Source organism: Herpailurus yagouaroundi, unplaced genomic scaffold, assembly GCF_014898765.1.
Source record: "Herpailurus yagouaroundi ecotype Mexico unplaced genomic scaffold, PumYag 29, whole genome shotgun sequence".
NCBI lineage: Eukaryota > Metazoa > Chordata > Mammalia > Carnivora > Felidae > Herpailurus > Herpailurus yagouaroundi.
In genome coordinates, this window is record NW_024412377.1 from 48,659,635 (window position 1) to 48,680,984 (window position 21,350).

General features: G+C 39.5%; 1 protein-coding gene across 2 annotated transcripts; it reads right to left on the bottom strand.

The window, feature by feature from the left end:
- Nucleotides 1-1,622: 1,622 nt before the first annotated feature.
- On the bottom strand, nt 1,623-15,573 carry HAVCR2 (hepatitis A virus cellular receptor 2). 2 transcript variants are annotated; one of them, XM_040443166.1, is made up of 7 exons: nt 15,291-15,570; nt 13,742-14,080; nt 12,755-12,838; nt 9,001-9,041; nt 7,382-7,508; nt 4,007-4,043; nt 1,623-2,151 (listed from the first exon to the last, which is right to left on the bottom strand). In XM_040443166.1, exons 1-7 carry the CDS (start codon nt 15,346-15,348, stop codon nt 1,992-1,994), a joined length of 846 nt encoding a protein of 281 aa, XP_040299100.1. In that variant the 5' UTR covers nt 15,349-15,570; the 3' UTR covers nt 1,623-1,991. The 2 variants fall into 2 exon arrangements, with proteins under 2 accessions (XP_040299100.1, XP_040299108.1); XM_040443174.1 differs by lacking the exon at nt 4,007-4,043 and having other exon boundaries at nt 2,060-2,151; nt 15,291-15,573.
- Between the last annotated feature and the right edge of the window lie 5,777 nt (nt 15,574-21,350).

The following is a 21,350-nucleotide window of genomic DNA, read 5'->3' on the forward strand; positions in this document are numbered from 1 at the left end:
AAATATTCATTGAATTAGCAAAACAGCTCAATGATGAAACCACTTAATTCTTAAGTGAAACCACTTAAATGCACCAGTGTGTTGAGATTACAATAATCAACTATTCCCCAATTGACATAAAAAGTCCCCTACAAACACCGTTGTAATAATCATCCTGTATACATACCATAATTTAAAGATTTTTAAATAATAGGATAAGAATCTCTTTCCAGGAGGGGTGTGGTGGTGGGAACCATTGATATGGTTCAAATGTGTCTGAAGTCCTTTCCCTCTAGAATTTCATAACTTTAAAACAGTTACAGTTAATTTTTCATCTTGTATGAGAGTTGTTCCCTATAATTTTATGAAATGATCTCCCTTATATATCTCCCAGTAGAAATCCAGTGATTCCCAAACTGTCTAAATGCAGCCCAAACATTATAATTCACACAACAAAACTGCCAGAGACTCCTGGAAATAAACAGGCTGCCTACATCCTTGGTGACCAACATTTTCTGCATACAGCATCACAGCGATTTAGTTATTACCTGGGGAGGGGTAGTTTTCAGGCAGCAACAGGTCCTTCTCATTGATTCTTTATATACTGAGGAGGCTCAGCAGAAAGGGGGACACAGACAAGAGAGTAACAGACTTTCAAAGGCCTGAGCTAAGAAGCAAACACCACTTTGAACTAGATAAGAACAGATTTGAGAGCTTAGGAGTGTCTGTGAGTTCTCCAAGAAGAGCTCTAAGTTCTGCAATGGAAAAGTCTTTCCAGAAGGCGGCCTTTCTGCTTATGTTTTTCGTTCCAAAGGCATTTAGTACATTTCTATTATGTGGGAGAGCCGGGCCAGGCACTGGGCAGGCAATGAGTAAGAGAAGACAAACTTAGTCACCACCACCTTGGAAATGAAGTTTAGGGACCACAGCCTTTCCATCACAGGATTTGATGCCGATAAATATAGATTGCTGGAGCCCTGTGCTTTCTTTCCACCAGGAAACAGAGTTTGTGTACAAGTCACTGCTTCTTCTTCTATGAAAAACATAGCTCCAGTTCTCTCCATGAATGGAGAAGTTGGTCAGAGATATTTCCTTTTGAGTGCACCCCAAGCAAAACTTGGCAACACACAGAGCACACTTCCTTTTTCTCTAGGAGCTCCTTCACACCACAGGACTTGCTAGGCAGTGTACTTAACTGGCAAAGGAGAGCTGTGCAGCGGCACTTACTGGGAAACAATCAATATTCAAAGAAGCATAAGTCTTGAGACTCAGAGAGAACCTTCGAGACCATCTACTCCTCCTCTAATAGCTTCTAAACTTTTTATGGGTCACAGAACTCTTTGAAACTCAGTGGCCCCTTTAGACTTTCTGTACCAAAAAGACATGCACATATCTTAACACATAATTTTCCCTATATTTTCAGTAGCTCTGTGGATACATCATGTGACTGAATTTCCTGGAATTCTTGGGACCACATATTAAGAATTCCTAGCCCAGGGGTGCATGGGTAGCTCAGTTAAGCATCCAAATTTGGCTCAGGTCATGATCTCACAGTCTGTGGGCTTGAACACCTCATCGGGCTCTGTGCTGACAGCTCACAGTCTGGAGCCTATTTCAGATCCTGTGTCTCGCAATCTCTCTGCCCCTCCCCCATTCATCCTCTGTCTCTGTCTCTGTCTCTCTCTCAAAAGTGAATAAACATTAAAAAAAAAAAAATTCCTACTCTATATAAAAGCCCATTTGAACTCTAATGCCCCAATTAGCATGCTCTGAATTGGGTAGCCCCACTGGCTGAAATACAGAGGTGATGTTGTTCCTAAATACAGTGTAGGACACAGTTCCATCCCTATGTGAGCTAATTATCTCCCAAAATGTAAAAACTCTGCTTGGTGGCCATGGACAGGGCCTCTAAAACCAATCAGCTGACACATTTCATAGTTTTCACAATGATACCATGCTCAAAAATGAAGTAGTGGGATCTGGCAGGGTTAAAGGGTTAGACCTCTGGGTTGTCAGGATAGTTGCTCGCTGCTGACATAGCAGTAGTATTCATATGGATCTTCCATTTCATATATGTTCTCCTCAATGATATAGATGTTTTCCTCCGAGTGCATTCCTTCTGCTACTGTATTTGCTAACCCTGAGGGAGTGACGTTGGCCAAAGTGACCAGGCTGTGGAAATAAATGTTACAATTGAGTTAAGCATTTCCTGGGCAGCACAGAATAGAGTTAAGATAAGAGGCTTTGCTGAAGAGACAACAACCAAATATAGTACATGATCCTTGATCAGGTCCTAACTAGGAAAAAAAAAAAAAAGCCATAAAATAGCACTAAAACAATTTGTGGAACAGTTGAGGAAATTTGAATTCCTTTGAATTAATCTTAATTTTCCTAAGTATAAAAATGGCATCGTGTTGGAAGGAGGTACAGACTGAAGTGTTTAGGTGAAGGGGGAAGATGTCTGAAATGTCCTTACAAATAGTTCAGAAGAAACGTTCTCTGTACATAGAGAAACAAACAAAGCAAGCAGGTCCAAATCTCAAACCATGAGTTTGGTTGAAGCGTTCTGTTGTTGTTGTACTATAACTTCAATTCTTCTGTGGACTTGAACAGTTTCAAAAAGAAAAAAAAAAAGGAAATATTTTATGGATCCAATCAGACTTGAGTTTGAATTCTGTCTGTCACTTACCAGCCATATGACCTTGGATAAATTGAGTGGTTGGGTTTTTATTTGTTTGTTTGTTTTCATTTACTCAGTCAAGAAATTTTTAGTGTGTTACACACTGTGCTACGAAGCAAGAAATGCAGCAGTAAACAATACACAAAAATCCCATGAAGGCTGCGTATTAGCAAACTTTGTGTCTCAGGGTCCTCATCTGTAAAATGGGAATAATAAACATTCTATTTTACAGGGCTGCTGTAAGGAGCATTTATTCATTCAATCATCAGATGTGTAGGTGTCTACTAAGCATCACATACTGTATCAGGGGATATAGTTGTTAATGTGGCAACAACTTCCTAACGTTCTACAGAGCTTACCTTTATAAGTAGGGATGAACATTAACCAACTAATTTCACCAAATAATGAATTAATGCATGTAAATATCACCCATGGGTAATATCACATTTCAAGTTTCAGTTCTAATAACAGATCCTGGCACAGATGATCAAAAGCCATTGATAATTAAATTGTTTTATTTGGCTTTATTTGGCTCTTTTTACTGCAGAGTATTTTGTCTTAATTGATACACTATCTATATTTACCTAAAATCACTCATGGTTTAGATATAATTCAAAGGGATGAGTCATTTTTTTTTCTTGAAAGGTACTGCATTCTACCCATGTGCCAAATATCACTATATTCTAGTACACGCTATATAAGCTTCATATATTTGGAATGGGGAGGTGTGCATGTGTGTATATGTACGCATATGTATACAGTCAAAAACAGATACCGAGACTGCAGTATAATAGACCAGTAGATCTCAACCCTGTTTGCATATTAGAATCACCTGGAAAACTTTCAGAAAAACACCTATACTTAGGTCTCATCCTCAAAGATGCTAATGTATTTGCTCTGGGGTTGGCAACAGTATGTTCAAGTGCCCTAGGTGATTCTAGTAGGCAACCCAAGAACGCCTGGGCTGAGCTATAAAAGCCCTGAAAGTAGAGTCTGGGTTTCTTGCTCACTTTTGTAGCCCAAAGCTCAACCCAGAGCCTGGATGTAGTTGTAGTTCAATCACTAGAAGGGTCAGTTCATTGAAAAAAAAAAAAAAAACAAGAACGATTAATATACAAATAAGCATTTCCTATCAATAGGGAGATGAATTCTATACCTTAACTTTAGTCAATGAAGCTAGAGAAATCAGTAAGTAAAAGAGCAGTGTGTTTAATTGGCATTACATAAATCTAAGGTAAGAAGGAAGTACAAGTTTAAATCCCAGGGCCAGGCTTCTAAGAGCAAAGCCATATTAGAATAGGGGCCTCCAAGATTCCCACCTTCCCCTACCCTACCCATTACTCTTACCTTGAATTCTGTAACTTCTCTTTGCTATAAGAATACCCTAGGTAAAATGTGGAAGAAAAGTCCATTAAAACTGCTCTCATAAAACAAATGAGTTAGGAAATAAAATGAACTCACTGAAGGCAAGGATTGTTTAAGAAAATCTGGTCTCCCCTTGGACTGAATTAAATCAAACTATCAATGTGTGTCTTGGATTGTTACATGGACTCTTCTAGAAAGCAATAAAGATGCATTTTTCACATTCAGGAAATACATGGAGCATCTGGTAGGCACTGGGAATGCAAAGGTGAATTGTGAGCCCTGACTTCTGAAAGCTTGTGTTCTAGTGAGGGGGGGGGGCATTGAAAATAATAATTTCTAATTGTGGAACCAACAATGCACTGTAACAGATGACTGAGAAGGTGGTCAGGAAAAAACTCTCAGGAGTAACCTTTAAGCTCAGTTCTGAAAATAAAGAAAATGAGTCAGCCAAGTGAACAGGCAGGGGAAGAATTCAGGCAAAGAGAATCCCTGGTAATGATGAGTATGGCTTCCTGAAACTGAAAATATGGATGAAATAAGAAAATAGCCCAAGATAAGTTCTGAGAGGTAGGCTGGGGATAGCTCCTCTAAGACCTTTTAAGTCATAATCTAGATTTTGGATATTATTCTATAAAATAAGAATCTTACTCTTATTCCTATAAGAAATCATTGGAGGACAGAAATATGAGCTGACTGGGTTTTAAGAAGATCACTCTAACTCCTATGTGGGGAATAGATTAAAAGCAGGTATTTAAAAAATGAAGAAGTTAAGTAGACATCATGATGCCTCACATCACAGTAAGGTGGTGATCAAAAGAGATTCAGAATAATGAATGTATTCTACATATATTTTGGATAAAGTCTGAAGGAATTAAAATTGGATTTTATGTTAGGAGGAAACAGGATTCTAGGATGGCCTATGGCATTCTGGCTTAAACAACCAAATGGATGGTAGTGAAACGTTATAATGGGAAAGACCAGAGAGGCAGAGGCCGTGTTCTGGGAAGGTGGAATATAGACTCTAGACCTCCATTTGGGACATGTTAAATGTGGAAGGCATCTAAGTGGAGGTATCAACAGGACAAACACTCAGAGTTGGGGGGGGGGGGGCAATTAAAGATGACATTTAAACCTATGGAAATAGACACCATCCCCTAGAGGGTATAGAGAAAGGGAAAGGGCCAGTCCTGAGGAATAGGAATATCTAAAGGTCAAGCAGAAGAGGTAATAACAAAAATGACTGAAAATGGATGGCCAATGAAGTAGGAGAGTGGTGTTTTAGAAGCCAAGAGAAGGAATACTATCTAGAATGAGTGAGAGTCAATTTGATTAAATATTGCTGAAAGATTGACTACAATGAAGACAGAAGTGCCTATTGGATTTAGCAAAATGGAGGTTGTCAGTGAGCTTGACTAAAACTATCTCCATGGTGCTTAAGGGATGGAAGCTAGATGATGGGCTGAAGAGTTCAGGGGGTACAAAGTAGGAAAAATTCATCTGAGAAATATGGCTGTGAAGGAAAACAGAAATGGGAGTAGCTAAAGAGGAATTTGTGAGTTAGAACATATTTTTATGCTGATGAGAATAGAATGAATAGTAAGGGAGAGGTTGATAATTCTAGAGAAAGGGGTAAAAAGAGAATTAAGTCTTAGCTAAGTCTAAGGAGATGGAACAGGTCTTTTATACTTCATCAGTTGAGTGAGAAATGAGAGGGGTTTGAGTGGTACTGAGGTATGCTTGCTCATCTCAGAGAGTGCCCTAGAAAGATACAGGATTGCTGGTTGTATTGCTACCAATTTATGGCTTTGATGTCATGACTTAAAAACCTGTCACCTTGGTCATAAGATTTTGTCTAGCAACCTGTAGACCACAAATCAAACAGGACTTTCCTATCTGTCCTTCGAAGTAGCCATGTTTTTGGAGTAATACATATGTGTGTATAAAGTGTCAAATTTCTCCCATTCATTACCTTCACTTCAAGCCTCTTTGCACCAGCTGAAATGGCATGGCAGAACTTGAAAGGCTAGTGAGTACTAGCATTGCTTTTTCAACCTGTAGACTTTGCATTCATGTGATCAATTCACAAACTCCACTACTGCCTCTGTGCAAACCCAGGTAAGTGTGGCTGGGGTAGTTTCTTTCCGTGAACAATCCATTTACCGAGGATAGCAGAATAGCATAATGGTAAGGAATAAGAGAGTCCTGCTTTCAAATTCTGTATCTAATAACTGTGTGGCTCTGGCCAGCATGTTCATTCTCTATTTGGTAAATTAGAATAATATTAGTATCTTTCTCATTAAGGTAATCATGAAGATTTAATGCCCATAAAGCACTCAGCAGCTTTAAGTCACACAATTAGGGTGACCAATTCATCCTGGTTTTCCCTGGACTGTCCCAGTTTTAGCATTGGCAGGATCACATCCTAAGGCCCCTTCAGTCCTGGGAAAATCTGGGGTGGTTGGTCACCCTATATGCAGTCCATGTTTTAAGTATTAGTAGGAAGGGTTGCTAGAATGTACTAAGCCCTGGGGTATAAGGTCTTGGCCTCTGTCCTCAAAGAGAAGAGAATATATCACAAGTATAAAAGTGTGCAAAGCTTTTGGGGTGATGACGATGTTTGGGTCTTGATTATAATGATGGTTTCCCATGCATAATCATCTACTGAAACTCATCAAGTTGAACGTACTTCAAATATGCAGCTATTGTATATGAATCATACTTCAAAAAGATTTTTTTTAATAAAAATAACTTAGAAAACAATGTGTGTGCTGAGTGCCATGATAGAGCAAAATACAAATGCTGCAATCCTGGCCATGACCCATTGGTAAAAGGACTTGCCACCCCTCTCTCTAAAGACCTGTGCCTGAGAAACAAATAAGATAGAAAAACACACAGAAAGAAATTACTTTCTGTTGTCGCACTTCCTAATAAACTTAATTCATGAATTAAAGAAGTTTATTTTCTTAACGAAAGGTAAGAGAACAGGTGCTAGAATCAGTCTGCTTGAATTTCAATTCCAGCTTTGCCTCTTATGGATTCTGAAGCCTTGGGAAAGAGGCTCACTTTCTAGTAGCTATAGTTTCTTGCACTATAAAACGGTGATAAATACTACCTACCACATGAGATGATGACGATAAAATGTACGTAAAACGTTTAGCACCAGGCCTGCATATTACATGGTAAAGCATTGCATAAAAATTAGCTATTATTATTGTTAGGTTTGGAAGGACTACAGGGTACTCAGTTTAATCGCCTTCAGGTATAAATACAAACTTACATTTGTATCTAGGTTTGTGTTGGTTCCTATTTTAACAGTTCCTTATCAGAGGGAGAGAGTTGCAACATCAACCAACTTACATGTGAGAATTAAAGCAGCAATGATAAGAATGAGAGTCAGCCCAGCAGAGATCCCCACTCCAATGTAGATGCCTATTCTGGTGGTCACAGCAGAGTCTTGTAGTGCGTTAGCCAATGTGGGTATTTGCTATGGAAACACAAACAGAATTGCAGCAGATGGGCAGAAATCAGTTGTGTGCTCAGCTAGTCTCGTGACGTACGGCACCAGAAGAGTGCAGGGACCTTGAGACCGTGCATGATCTATCTCCTTCTAGACAAGCCTCAAACCACCCAAAGAACGGGATCAGCATAATCCTTAAACTTAGCAAGGGAATAAAATGTGCTGCTTCTACAATGTGGGGGGGGGGGGGCCGCCAGAGACAAGGAACTCTTAATAAATGGACTCCCCTCCCTCCCCCACAAACATAAATAGGTTTTAGGGTGGAACCCTGTTCATCCAAGGTCCCCTGGTGTTCCAGGGAGTTTCAGAGTGGTTTAAACTTGGTGTCTTGCAGAGAAGCCCCCACCTGCACAGAAAAACTGATTCAAGGGCCAGGCCTTTGCAGCCAGACAGTCCTGGGTTCAAATCCCAGCTCTGCCATCATCTTGGAGAGTTCTTAGGAAAATGAAGTAACAAGAAATACAAAATGCCTAGCACAGGGCCTTGTATGCAGTAAATGCAATCAATGCTTACGTGGTGATAGGTATTGTGGCTATTTCTCTAATTAGTTTTATTAATTTTATTTTTTAACTGAAAGCCATAACATTCTTCTGCTTTCAAAATTTTAGTCCATATTCTCCCTTTAAAAGCAACAATGATAAATAATTTTAAAACAAAGAAGTCAAAGAAATTAAATTTTCCACTTATTCAATCAACTTTTACTACAGGAGTGCTATATGCAAGGTACTGTGCATTAAATACTATGGATATACAGAGGTACTTAGAGTCAGTCTTTGGTCACAAAGAGGGGCAGGGACAAACACAAAGTGCTGAGCCTTGGTTGTGAACACACAAGTAGGGGACTTCGTCAAATGAATGCAGACTCCTGTATACATCCTCAAAGAATTTTTAAGTCACTACTATAAGCTTGATATCTAGGGGATTCCCTTTTGCTCTGAGAAAGTGGGGGACACTAAAATTGTGGTTAATTAAAATATTGATTTGTTTATACTTCGATATATACATTGTTGACTTCAAATACTCCTGACTAGTGTCTTGTCAGACATAAATAAATTTACACAATCTTTCTCATCAGGGTTACCTGAAAGCGAGAATAAATATATTCCAGGGATGTGGAGGGTCTTTGAACCCTCCACAGCGGTTCGCAGTTGTCAAATATGAGAAGAGAAACAAGAAGCTAGTGGTTTTGTGTTTTTGTTTTCCAGCACTTACTATGTGCTAGGCACTTTACACTTACCCCCTCATTCCGTCCTTAGATGGCTAGAACTGCCCTCATCAACATGTTACAGCGGAGGGCTCTGAGGCTAATGGAGAGTGAGGCATGTTTTCTCCAAAGGAGAGGAGCAAACAAGAATGAAGACTAAAGCCAAACTTTCTTTCCTCTGAGTTGAATATGAGGTTAGCACGCGTGCACCCACGCACACATGCATGCACGCACACACATGTCCATGTCACTTACAGTTTGATTTTTATCATGGAGGCCCTCCAGTGTCCGTGTCTCTGCCATAAAGAGAAAAAAACAGCTGATAGAATAGTCAAGAACATTTTCTTTTATCTGAGTTTTAAAAACTCTTAAAGATGCCTAGAATCATATTTGAAATTAATCCTACTCTATACTCTTCACAATAAGTAATTGTGAGACCAACAAAATTTTCTAAACACTTAACAAATCAACGATTTGACACGGATGACCATATTTTTTTATCCAGATAATGAACCTGACTACTTATGTTCTATGAACTGGAGACCTCTGCCAGGAAAACCTCTGTCGAATATGTGGTTTGTTGTGTCCACAGCACCCCAAAGAGGGCAGCAAATTGCCAACAACATTGATAACACTCAACCAGGCATTATATTGTAATGAGACTTTGAAAGATAACGAAAGTTAATTTTCTTAAAAAAGTTTAACATTTACTCATTAAGAGGGAGACGGGGTATTTCATTGCCTAAAAATGAGAGTAATAATAACTATAGCTATAATTTACCATGAGCTGACATGGTGCTAAATTCTTTGAACGAAGTATCTCATTTAGCATTCAAAACAACTATCCTAAAGTAGAGACTATTAGCCCCATTTCGCAGATGAAGAAGCTGAGAATTAGGAAGTTAGGGGACTTACCCAGGGTCACAGAGATTAGTGAATAACAGAAATGGCCTTTCGATTTAGGTCTGCATGGCTTTAAACAAGACACTCTGAACGATGTCCCTTTCAACAACCTTTACTTTTGCATTGTCACTACCAAGTGGTCACATTGCCCAGGTGCCATCTCACCTTCTTTCCTTTTTACTCATTCATTTCTTTACCTGCTTATCCATTTGATGAACATGTACTACACCCCTTCTCTGTGCCAGGCCCAGGGTATAGAGCCGCAAACAGCATGGGCACAAGCCCTGACCTCACAGATGCTGCTTTCTAAAAATCAATAGATGGTTAGCTTTGGGAAAATTAAGGATGCCTACTCATTTATCTGGCTGAGTCAGAGGCTCTGAAACTTCTTAAATGTCATGGCCACTTTCTGGAAGCCTAAAAATCTAAATCCTTTAAGGCAGGCCTCCTGCTTTAACAATGATTTTTTTTTATTTCTTTTTTTAACATTTTGTTTTATTTTTTGAAAGACAAAGAGAGACAGGACACGAACAGGGGAGGGGCAGAGAGAGACAGGGAGACACAGAATCCAAAGCAGGCTCCAAGCTCTGAGCTGTCAGCACAGAGCCTGATGCAAGACTCGAGCCTGAGCCGAAGTCAGACGGTTAACCAACTGAGCCACCTAGGCATCCCAACACACCATGATTTTAATATTAACATTTTACTATTCTCAGCCTAAAATTATTTTTAAAAAAGAGGAAGTAAAAGAGATTGTCTTCCACTTACCTTTGCTCTTATTACCCAAAAAGGAATTTAAAGCATAAAAACCACATTGGTGGAACTACTAAGTAAACATGAATCTTAACCACACACAAGATTTTCTAATGTAAATCCAGTTTCTGCTTCCCTGTAATTATTTTTCTTGGCCTAAATGATAAGACTGACTTCTCTTTTTTTTTAATTTCGATTTACAGTGAAAATGACCCAACAGCACTCCATTTTATAGATTATCACAGATTATTTTCACATAGATAACCATCAACCAAGTGAGTGGGACAGTTGGAAAAAGTTGCTTTGATTTTCCCAGAGAACCCAAGACTTGGCTGGAGTGGAGGTAGCAACAGGGTGGCACGTGAGAGTCTTAAAAGTTTATGAATTTGTAGTTACCATCTAGTACATATTATATGCCAGACATGGTGCTTAGTACTTTATTTGCCCAACAGCTTTTAATCTTCACCACAATAAGTAGGTACTATTATTTTTCCATTCTTCAGATGAAAAACCTGATTCTCAGAGAGGTACTTTGCCTAAGATCACACAACTATTCATGGACAAACCTGAGATGTAGGCCAAGTCTATCTCCAGAGCTGAGGATTCACCGTGACCCTGTCCTGCATCCTTCAGGTGGAAGAGACATTACATTGTTTTGTGTTCAAGATAGGTTCCATGATTCTTGAATTCTTACTTGTTAAGGTTCCATTCCACTTTTATAGCAAACATATTAAATGTACCCACATTCCACACTAAAGAGATTGTAGGTACTGTGCCTATATTCCCAATGCAAGAAATGCCCCATCTTTGTTTCCCTAAAGGGAAGGAACTAACAAGTAAAAACTAAAGAGAAAAAGACTTGTTTAGGATATAGACAACTCTGAGGAAATATACTGCCTTGTGAGGAAGGTATGTGGGTATACAGTGAATGTGCGCTTGGTGGTGATGTTATAAACAGCATTGGTAGCACAGGATGGGAATGTGGGCATACAATAAATATCTGGTATGACTTGCTTAGGCCACAATGAGGGCTACCATCTGTTCCCGCCATATTTAATTTCCTCACTGATTGCATAAGAGATATTATCTACCAATCACTAAACAACTACCAAAGATTAAACCACTAGAGAGCTGAAGTTACTACTTACAATAATAACCAGTATTTGGGTGCCTTCTGTGGGTCAGGTACTACACTGAGCACTTTACAACCATTGCCACACTCAATCTTTAGAACAATCTTACGCAGTAGATTACCCTCGACATAGAGGTAAGGAAATTGAGCCTCACAAAGTTTGAGCAATTTTACCTTAAGCTCACAAAGCTAGCGGGAAGAGCTGATATTGGAACCCATTCTACCTACCTATTGCTGATGTGCTTAACCACAATCGCATTCTGCCTCCAGATCTTATTGGTAACATTAAGGACAATAACCAACGTGTACTGAGTACATAGTATGATCAAATACTGGGCTAAGCACTTGAGACACCCTTTCTTAGTTAAATTTCATAAGGTGGGATTTAGGAGATTTATGAGATTAAGATATGGGACTTACCTGTTATTACCCTCATCTTACTGAATGGAAGACTAAGCTCCAGAGAGTATAAGAGGGACCAGGACTTTGACAGGAGACATTTAAGATTAATCTCCCTGCTCAATGTGACCTGAGGTCTGCTCTTTTGATCCTATCTTCTCTTCCAGAGCAGCATGGAAAAGTCCTTGTTGAATTACTTAAAGAATATAGCTGCTCCTTCTGAGGTTGGAATTGAGGGAAGATGATGGGCTTCATTCCAGTAAGAAGAGATCCTTGAAATCACCTAATCCAACCCCAAACATGGACTGGGATGAGTTCATAACAAAACATCCCCATTCTGGGAGTCAATTGGAAAATAATGGCAATGTAATGAGTTTTTCATTAGAATAAATGTATTTAATTTAAAAACATGTCTTTTATTATTGCAATAATGGATAATAACGCAATTTTTTCCTTATTTGGCAAAATACATATATTACCAAAATTCTTTTTTTGGGGGGAGGGAGTGGGAATTTTACTAGGTTACAAAATCCAAAGATTCTGAACCCTCTCCTTGAACAGAACAGGAAGGCGAGGTCCAGGGAAGTGAAAGGCTTCAGCCCAGGTCACAGGGCTACTTGTGACTAATTCCAAATCCTAGCTCAGTGCTCCTTTTTCCCAACACAGGTTTGTCCCTGCCACCCCTCTCACCACACACAATATCTCAGGTGCACAGGAACATTCACACCTCCACTCAAACCCATTTCTCATCTCTTTCCCATATTCAAAATCCTCCGAACTCAGAAAATGCCAGAAGGCTTCCTCCTACACCACTTGTATAATTACCTGAGCCATATCCCTTGGTGGTGAGCATCCTTGGAAAGGCTGTACCGAAGTCTCTGCATGTAGGCCGAGCAGGGGTGACCTTGGCTAATGTCAGAAACCAATATAAGGATGAGACTTCTCTGAGAGCAGAGAGCTTGTTTCGGGGAATCAAAGGGGCAGCAGAAAAAAATATGAAACACAACAAATGAAGAAAGGTACATGCCCAACTGCCAAACCTACCAGGACGTGTTCACTGAGAGTGTATGAGACTCTTCACATTTTGGGCAGAGGTCTGTTACAGCCATCATCATCGCAGTCTAATTGTTAATAATAGAACTAATAGCTACACAAATGGCCATGCTAAATGCTTTTTATAAAACACTTCATAAAATCCTTCCAATGGCCTGTGTAGTAGGAATTGCCATGTTTTATAGAACAGGAGGCCACAGAGCTTAAATAACTTGCCCAAGATTACACAGCTAGTAAGAGGCAAAGTTGGATTTACTGAGCTTCATCAGCCACAGACTATATGCTGTATAAATCTTAAAATGTACAAACACATGTACCCCGCCACTACCCACCCCACACATACACAGTCCAGTGGTTCTCAATCCTGGCTGCACAGGGAGGAGAATCATCTAAGGTAGACTTCGTAAAATCCCAGAACTCGGGCTCTACCTCTGGAAATGCCAATTTCTCTGGTTTGTGGGTGGGGACCAAGAAGATGTAAGTGTTAAAAAGCTTTCCAGGTGATCTAATGAGCAATCAGGTTCTTAACCACTGATCTAGGCCTTTCCTCCCATTCTACAGATCCTGTCCCTGAGTTTGAAAATAGAGGAAGGGAATTAAACGTGGCTGGGCATTGTCGGTGGAGCCTGTTAAACTTTAGGTCTTAGGGACTCACTCCCAGGGCTATAATTGGGGAGATCAGAAGTGAGACCAATCAGTATATTTAATTACCTGCAGGTGAGTTTTATTCATAAAGAAGACATGCAAAGGTCCACTCACCTGGTTTGATGACCAACTCCAGGTTTGATTTTTTATCATTCATTAGGCCTGGGAATTGAATCCGGCAGCAATAGGTCCCACTGTCAGCTAGAGTCACATTCTCTATAGTCAAGGACACATCTCCTTTGTGGAAATTCCTCTTTAGCTGGTATCTGTTGGATGTCTGATATTTCAAGTTCCTTCCATCTGTGCTGAGCACCATACTATGACATTCAAACATAGGACAGGATCCCTTGCCCCAGCAGACAGGCACAAGATTCTCAGGAGTGGCTGGAGAGTAGGTGCAGGGCAGAACAGCATTCTGACCCACTTCAGCTACGTATTCCCCTTCCAAAGACCCTGAAGAAAGAAGTAAAGAGAGCAAGATCCAGGCAATGAGTGAGGCTGGTCCATTCCAAGAAAACTGCAAGTAATGCCATACAGAATAAAAAGGAAACCAGTCCTGCTGTCCTGTTTGGAAGACGATCCATTATGACAATGATTGTCGGACTTGAGGAGCATCAGAATCACCAGAAAGCCTTGTTAAAACACAGATGGCTGGGCTCAACCGCTAGAGTTCCTACTTCGATAGGTCTGGGGTGGGGTATAAAAATTTGAATTTCTAGCACGATTCCAGTTGTTGACAGAGCTGGTTGGAAATTCACTTTGAGAACCAATGCCCTAAGAGACAATTGTGGTCTAGCCCTGTGAACATCGGAGGGCTGGGCAGATAGATAGTCAGAAAATGAGTCATTGTTAACTAGTAAAACAGCTCACCCATCTGCTCATCGATGAAAGGCAGTTAACATAAAGCTCTCTCTTTTTTTAAGCACTCAGCACATAATGAATAAAAACTATTGGCTAAATAAGAAGCTTGCATATTTGAAACCACCCACAGGCTATTTTGAGGTTTGAAATGAATTGTCTTTAAATATATATATATTAATAAATATATATAGTGAAACATTTAAACTGTATAAAAAGGTATATGAGGGCTCCTGGGTGGCTCCGTCAGTTAAGCGTCAGACTTTGGCTCAGGTCTTGATCACACAGTCCGTGAATTCAAGCCCTGCAATCAGGCTCTGTGCTGACAGCTCAGAGCCTTGAGACTGCTTCAGATTCTGTGTCCTCCTCTCTCTCTGCCCCTTCCCCACTCATGCTCTCGCTCTCTCTCGCTCTCTCTCTCAAATAAATAAACATTAAAAAAATTTTTAAAAGATATATGAAAAGTATACTCCCTCTCCCTGCTCCTTCCCATTTTCTGGTTCTCCTTCCCAGAGTCTATACATTAAGGACCATTCATGTATTCCCACATGGAAGTCTAATATACATGTTATTCTGTTCTTTGCTTTATTCAATTAACTTTTCAACTTAGAGACATTTCATATCACTATGTTTGGTCAGCTTCACTGTTTGCATCATGGAGATATCACAAACTGATTTACCTACTCCCCCACTAGTGGGCATTTATTTAGGCTGCTCCCAAACTTGCTACTACAAACATTACAATGACCGTCTTTGTATCTTTATCTCACACTATCCAGGTGTGACAGCCCATGCCCAGACTTACTTGTGAGTAGTGGCAGCAGCAGCAGCAGGACACAGTCAAAGGAAAGTTGTGAAACCATGGATTCTGAAGAAGAAACGTCCAGTAATAGCTCTATTTAGTTTTGATTCTCTAGTGGAACTGGGTACCTCTTGCAATTGTATCTCCTCCACAATCACAGGAGCAACGGCTGCTCTCCCCGACTGCTGGACCAACACACCAGGGCACCTGACTACCGATCTTTCCTCTGTTAATGCTGTCAAGTCCACAGTTACATCAAAGGAAACCCCAGTTGTCTGTCGTGCTACACCACACACATCCTGTAAGGGCTCTGATATTTATCCTGTTAGTATCAACGAAGAGGAAGCAATACTCAAGGAAGAAAAATGTCTCTCAGCCAGTCAAGAAAACTGTCTTAGCAAGTGGAGAGAGCCCTCTCATATCTCCAATGAAATAATCCTCTGTTTGGAATGGATGGCGTGTGGGTCTAGCTGGTTACCAGGGAACACAAGGCAGGAACATATCATCCATGCATTCATTCAGTCAGATCAGTCAGTTGGTTGGTCTGTGATCAATATTAATGGACTAGGAGCTGGAGAATACCACAATGAATGGCATGTCTCTTATTCTCAAATTTATGGGCCCTTTCCACCCCCGGAACTTAATTCTTAGCCTTGTCCAAACACAAACTGGGCTGTGCTATATAACCTTGTTGGATCTCAGTTTCCTCATTTATAAAATGTATAAAATGAGGAAATTGTGCTAGGTGACATATGCATGGCTCCCTGCTGTAATATTCTGACTTTGACCTGAACTTTCAAACCCTTCCACTTAGGAAAGATATTTCCTTTCTGCAGTGTTTCTCCCCCACTGCAGTGGGAATCAAGGGGACCTCAATATTCTATTACATCTTATGTAATAGAATCAGATGGGATGTCTCCTCCCTCCCAGCCCTGGGGCTCTAGACGTAAATTCTCAGAAAGGGTTGAGTTTCAGCCACACTGTCCATCACTGAGGTAACATCTCAGACCCCTGGGATAGTGACAGCCCTCAGTCTCAGCCCTGGGATAGTGACATTTCTCTAGGAACCTTAAAAGCCAATGATTCTTTAAAAAAAAAAAATTTAATGTTTATTTATTCTTGAGAAAGACAGAGTGTGAGCAGGGGAAGAGCAGAGAGAGAGGGAGACACAGAATCCGAAGCAGCCTCCAGGTTTCGAGCCGTCAGCACAGAGTCCAACACGGGGCCTGAATGCACAAGCTGTGAGATCATGACCTGAGCCGAAGTCAGACACTCAACCGACTGAGCCAAAGCCAATGATTCTTTATCAGAGTAAGGTCACAGACTGAATAGTTTCTGAAAACCCTGTGGACTTCCTGTCTTTTCTTGCTGAACTTCCTTGTCACTCATCTTTATGCCACTAAAGGCATTCAGGACAAATATCCAGCTTGTTCAATGCGTGTACTTTCCATAGGATCAGAGGTAGCAGTTACTCAAGAGATCACAGCAAATTTCTTCATTTTATGGATAGGGAAACTGAGAGCTAAAAAGGTTGATTTGCCCAAAGGCATGTGATTAGTAATTTCAAATGAGAACTGAGTCCCCCAAGCTCCAGATTTTTTCCACTATAAACCATTTTATGAACTTCATATCTGTCCTTAATATGTCTACCTACATAACTAATAAAAACCAGCAAATGTCCATATTGAAGGGTAAGGTAGAATGGATTAAACATGGGGTCATATGTTTACTGCATGGCCCCAATCAACACTCTTAAAAGTGTCAGCCCTAAGGTTTTGTATTCTGTTTTTCCTTTTTTTCCGTGTTTTGTTTTTTATTGTTATTACTCTGTTTTATGTCCTTATCTAGAGTTACTACTGGAACCAGTTTCATAAAATATTAATAATTTATTAATTCATCGAAGTCTAGACAGTGAATGTGCGCTTGAGGGTGATGTTATAAACAGCATTGGTAGCACAGGATGGGAATGTGGGCATACAATAAATATCTGGTATGACTTGCTTAAGCCACAATGAGGGCTACCATCTGTTCCCGCCATATTTAATTTCCTCACTGATTGCATAAGAGATATTTTCTACCAATCACCAAAGAACTACCAAAGATTAAACCACTAGAGAGCTAAAGTTACTACTTACAATAATAACCAGTATTTGGGTGCCTTCTGTGGGTCAGGTACTACACTGAGCACTTTACAACCATTGTCACACTCAATCTTTAGAACAATCTTACGCAGTAGATTACCCTCGACATAGAGGTAAGGAAATTGAGCCTCACAAAGTTTGAGCAATTTTACCTTGAGCTCACAAAGCTAGCGGGAAGAGCTGATATTGGAACCCATTCTACCTACCTATTGCTGATGTACTTAACCACAATCACATTCTGCAATGCGAACCTAGAAATCTACTCCAATCCCCTTCTTCTTTTTTTTTTCCTGTGTACAGGGAAATGTTTCTGAGCATTTTCATGTTTATTTAACTTTTCTTTCTTGTTTCTTAAAATCAAACTATTTAGATAATTCATCCAAATGGCTAAAATTTGAAGCAGTATCAAAGCTTTATGAAGAAGCCTTGTTCCCATCCTCCAAGTCTACCAATTTCCCCCACCGCCCTGTAGGTTTCCATTCTCCTAAGTCTCTTGTGTATATACCCCCAATGCAGACACAAGAAAATAAAATATGTATTGTTATTCCTTCCTTTCTTAGACAAATTGTATATCCCTGTTATAACTTGCATTTTCTATTTACTGTTTTATATACATTTTTTTTACATACACAAAAGCAGACAGGAAACTATGAGTTCCCAATACACAGATTTAAAATTACCAACTTCTATTTTAAAACAAATCCCAGATCTCATATCACTTCACCCTTACAGATTTTAATGTGTATGTAAAGTGGACTTTTTGCTGCATTACTATAATACCATTATCACACATGACACCAAATTAATAATGATGTCTTAGCACCTAAGTCTCCAGTTCATAATCAAATTCCCCTGGTTATCTCAAAAATACCCTTTTACAATACATTTATTTACATCAAGACCCAAACAAGGTCCCTATGTCGCATTTGGTTGTCATATGAATTAAGTATCTTAATCTGGGACAGTTTCCCTCCATCCCCCTGCCACTCACTGGTTGTAAAATCAGTTGTTCCGCAGAATATGCCACATTCTGGGTTTGCCTGCTTCCTTGTGGTGTCATTGAAATTATTCCTCTTTTCTGTGTATTTCCTGTAAACGAAACTTAGCTCTAGAGGTTTGACTCTTTGAAGAGTGCTTCGCTGCTGGTGCTCTGTGCTTCAGATCTGACAACTGTCTGCTTGCTCTACCTGTAGAGGTGCTAACATTTATCAGCTTGCATCTATCTTTTTAAACTTAACTTTCTAGACAAATACCATATGATTTCATTCATTGTGGAATTTAAGAAAAAAAAACAGATGAATATACAGGAGGAGGGAAATGAAAAAAGAAAAGAGGGAAACAAACCATAAGAGATTCTTTTATTGTTGTTGTTTGTGTTAATTTTTTAATATAATTTATTGTCAAGTTAGCTAACATATAGTGTATACACTGTGCTCTTGGTTTCAGAGGTAGATTCCCATGATTCATCACTTCCATACAACACCCAGTACTCATCCTAACAAGTGCCCTCCTCAATGCCCATCACCCATTTTCCCCTCTCTCCCATGCCCTTATCAACCCTCAGTTTGTTCTTTGTATTTAAGAGTCTCTTATGGGTTTGCCTCCCTCTCTGTCTGAAACTTTTTTTTTCTCCTTCCCTTCCCCCATGGTCTTCTGTTAAGTTTCTCAAGTTCCACATATGAGTGAAAACATATATCTATCTTTCTCCGACTGACTTATTTCACTTAGCATAATACCCTCCAGTTCCGTCCACATTGTTGCAAATGGCAGGATTTCATTCTTTCACATTGCCAAGTAGTGTTCCATTGTATATATAAACTACATCTTCTTTATCCATTCATCAGTTGATAGACATTTGGACTTTTTCCATGATTTGGCTATTGTTTAAAGTGCTGCTATAAACATTGGGGTACAAGTGTCCCTGTGAATCAGCACTTACGTATCCTTTGGATAAATTCCTAGTAGTGTTGTTTCTGGGTCGTAATTTTATTTTTCATTTTTTGAGGAACCTCCACACTGTTTTCCAGAATGGCTGCACCAGTTTCCATTCCCACCAACAGTGCAAGAGGGTTCCTGTTTCTCCACAGCCTTGCCAACATCTATTTTTTCCTGAGTTGTTCATTTTAGCTACACTGATGGTGTGAGGTGGTATCTCAATGTGGTTTTGATTTGTATTTCCCTGATTATGAGTGATGTTGAGTATCTTTTCATGTGTCTGTTGGCCATCTGGATGTCTTCTTTGGGAAAGTGTCTATTCATTTCTTTTGCCCATTTCTTCACTGGATTATTTGTTTTTCATGTTGTTGCATTTGGTAAGTTCTTTATAGATTTTGCATACTAACCCTTTATCCGATATGTCCTTGCAAATATCTTCTCCCATTCTGTCGGTTGCCTTTTAGTTTTATTATTTCCTTTACAGTGCAGAAGCTTTTTATCTTGATGAGGTCCCAATAGTTCATTTTTGCTTTTATTTCCCTTGCCATCAGACATGTCGAGTAAAAAGTTGCTGTGGCCGAGATCAAATAGGTTGTTGCCTATTTTCTCTCTAGGGTTTTGATGGTTTCCTGTCTCACATTTAGGTCTTTTATCCATTTTGAGTTTATTTTTGTGTATGGTGTAAGAAAGTAGTCCAGTTTCATTCTTCTGCCTGTTGCCGTCCAGTTCTCCCACCACGCTGATGTCTCCTGCTTTGGTTTTCTTATTCAATATTACTTTGGCTATTCAGGGTCTTTTGTGGTTCCATATAAATTTTAGGATTGTTTGTCCTAGCTTTGAGAAGAATTCTGGTGCAATTTTGATTGGGATTGCATTGAATGTGTACATTGCTTTGGGTAGTATTGACATCTTAACAATATTTGTTCTTCCAATCCATGAGCTTTTCTTCCATAGCTTTGTGTCTTCTTCAATTTCTTTTGTAAGTTTTCTATAGTTTTCAGCATACAGATCTTTTACATCTTTGGTTAGTTTTATTCCTAGGTATTTTCTGGTTCTTGGTTCAATTGTAAATGGGATCGATTTCTTGATTTCTCTTTCTCTTGCTTCATTATTGGTGTATAGAAATGCAACCAATTTCTGTACACTGATTTTGTATCCTGAGACTTTGTTGAATTCAAATATCAGGTCTAGCAGCTTTTTGGTTGAGTCTTTCGGGTTTTCCAAGTAGAGTATCATGACATCTGCAAAAAGTGAAAATTTGACTCTTCTTTGCCAATTTGGATGCCTTTTATTTCATTTTGTTGTCTGATTGCTGAGGCTAGGACTTCCAACAACTTGTTAAACAACAGTGGTGAGAGTGAACATCCCTGTCGTGTTCCCGATCTCAGGGGGAAAGCTCTCAGTTTTTCCACATTGAGGATGATATTAGCTGTGGGCTTTTCACATATGGCTTTTACGATTTTAAGGTATGTTCCTTCTATCCCAACTTTCTTGAGGGTTTTTATTAAGAAAGGATGCTGTATTTTGTCAAATACTTTTTCTGCATCTATTTACAGGATTATATGGTTCTTATCCTTTCTTCTATTAATGTGATGTATCACACTGATTGACTCGTGAGTATTGAACCATCCCTGCAGCCCAGGAATGAATCCCACTTGATCATGGTGAATAATACTTTTAATATACTGTTGAGTTCAATTTGCTTGTATCTTGTTAAGAATTTTTGCATCCACGTTCATCAGTGATACTGGCCTGTAATTCTCCGTTTTAGTGGGGTCTCTGTCTGATTTGGGAATCAAGGTAATGCTGACTTCATAGAATGAGTCCAGAAGCTTTCCTTCCATTTCTATTTTTTTGAACAGCTTGATAAGGATAGGTTTTAAGTATGCTTTAAATGTCTGGTAGAAGTCCCCTGGGAAGCCATCTGGCCCAGGACTTTTATTTGTTGGGAGATTTTTGATAACTGATTAAATTTCTTTGCTGGTTA

Coding starts and splice junctions, on each gene's coding strand:
- HAVCR2 (XM_040443166.1), bottom strand. CDS start 15,348: ATGGTTTCACAACTTTCCTTTGACTGTGTCCTGCTGCTGCTGCTGCCA. Junction 12,839..13,741: donor GGAGTTGGTCATCAAACCAG/GTGAGTGGACCT, acceptor TTCTGACATTAG/CCAAGGTCACCCCTGCTCGG. Junction 4,044..7,381: donor TGCTGCTTTAATTCTCACAT/GTAAGTTGGTTG, acceptor CATTTTACCTAG/GGTATTCTTATAGCAAAGAG.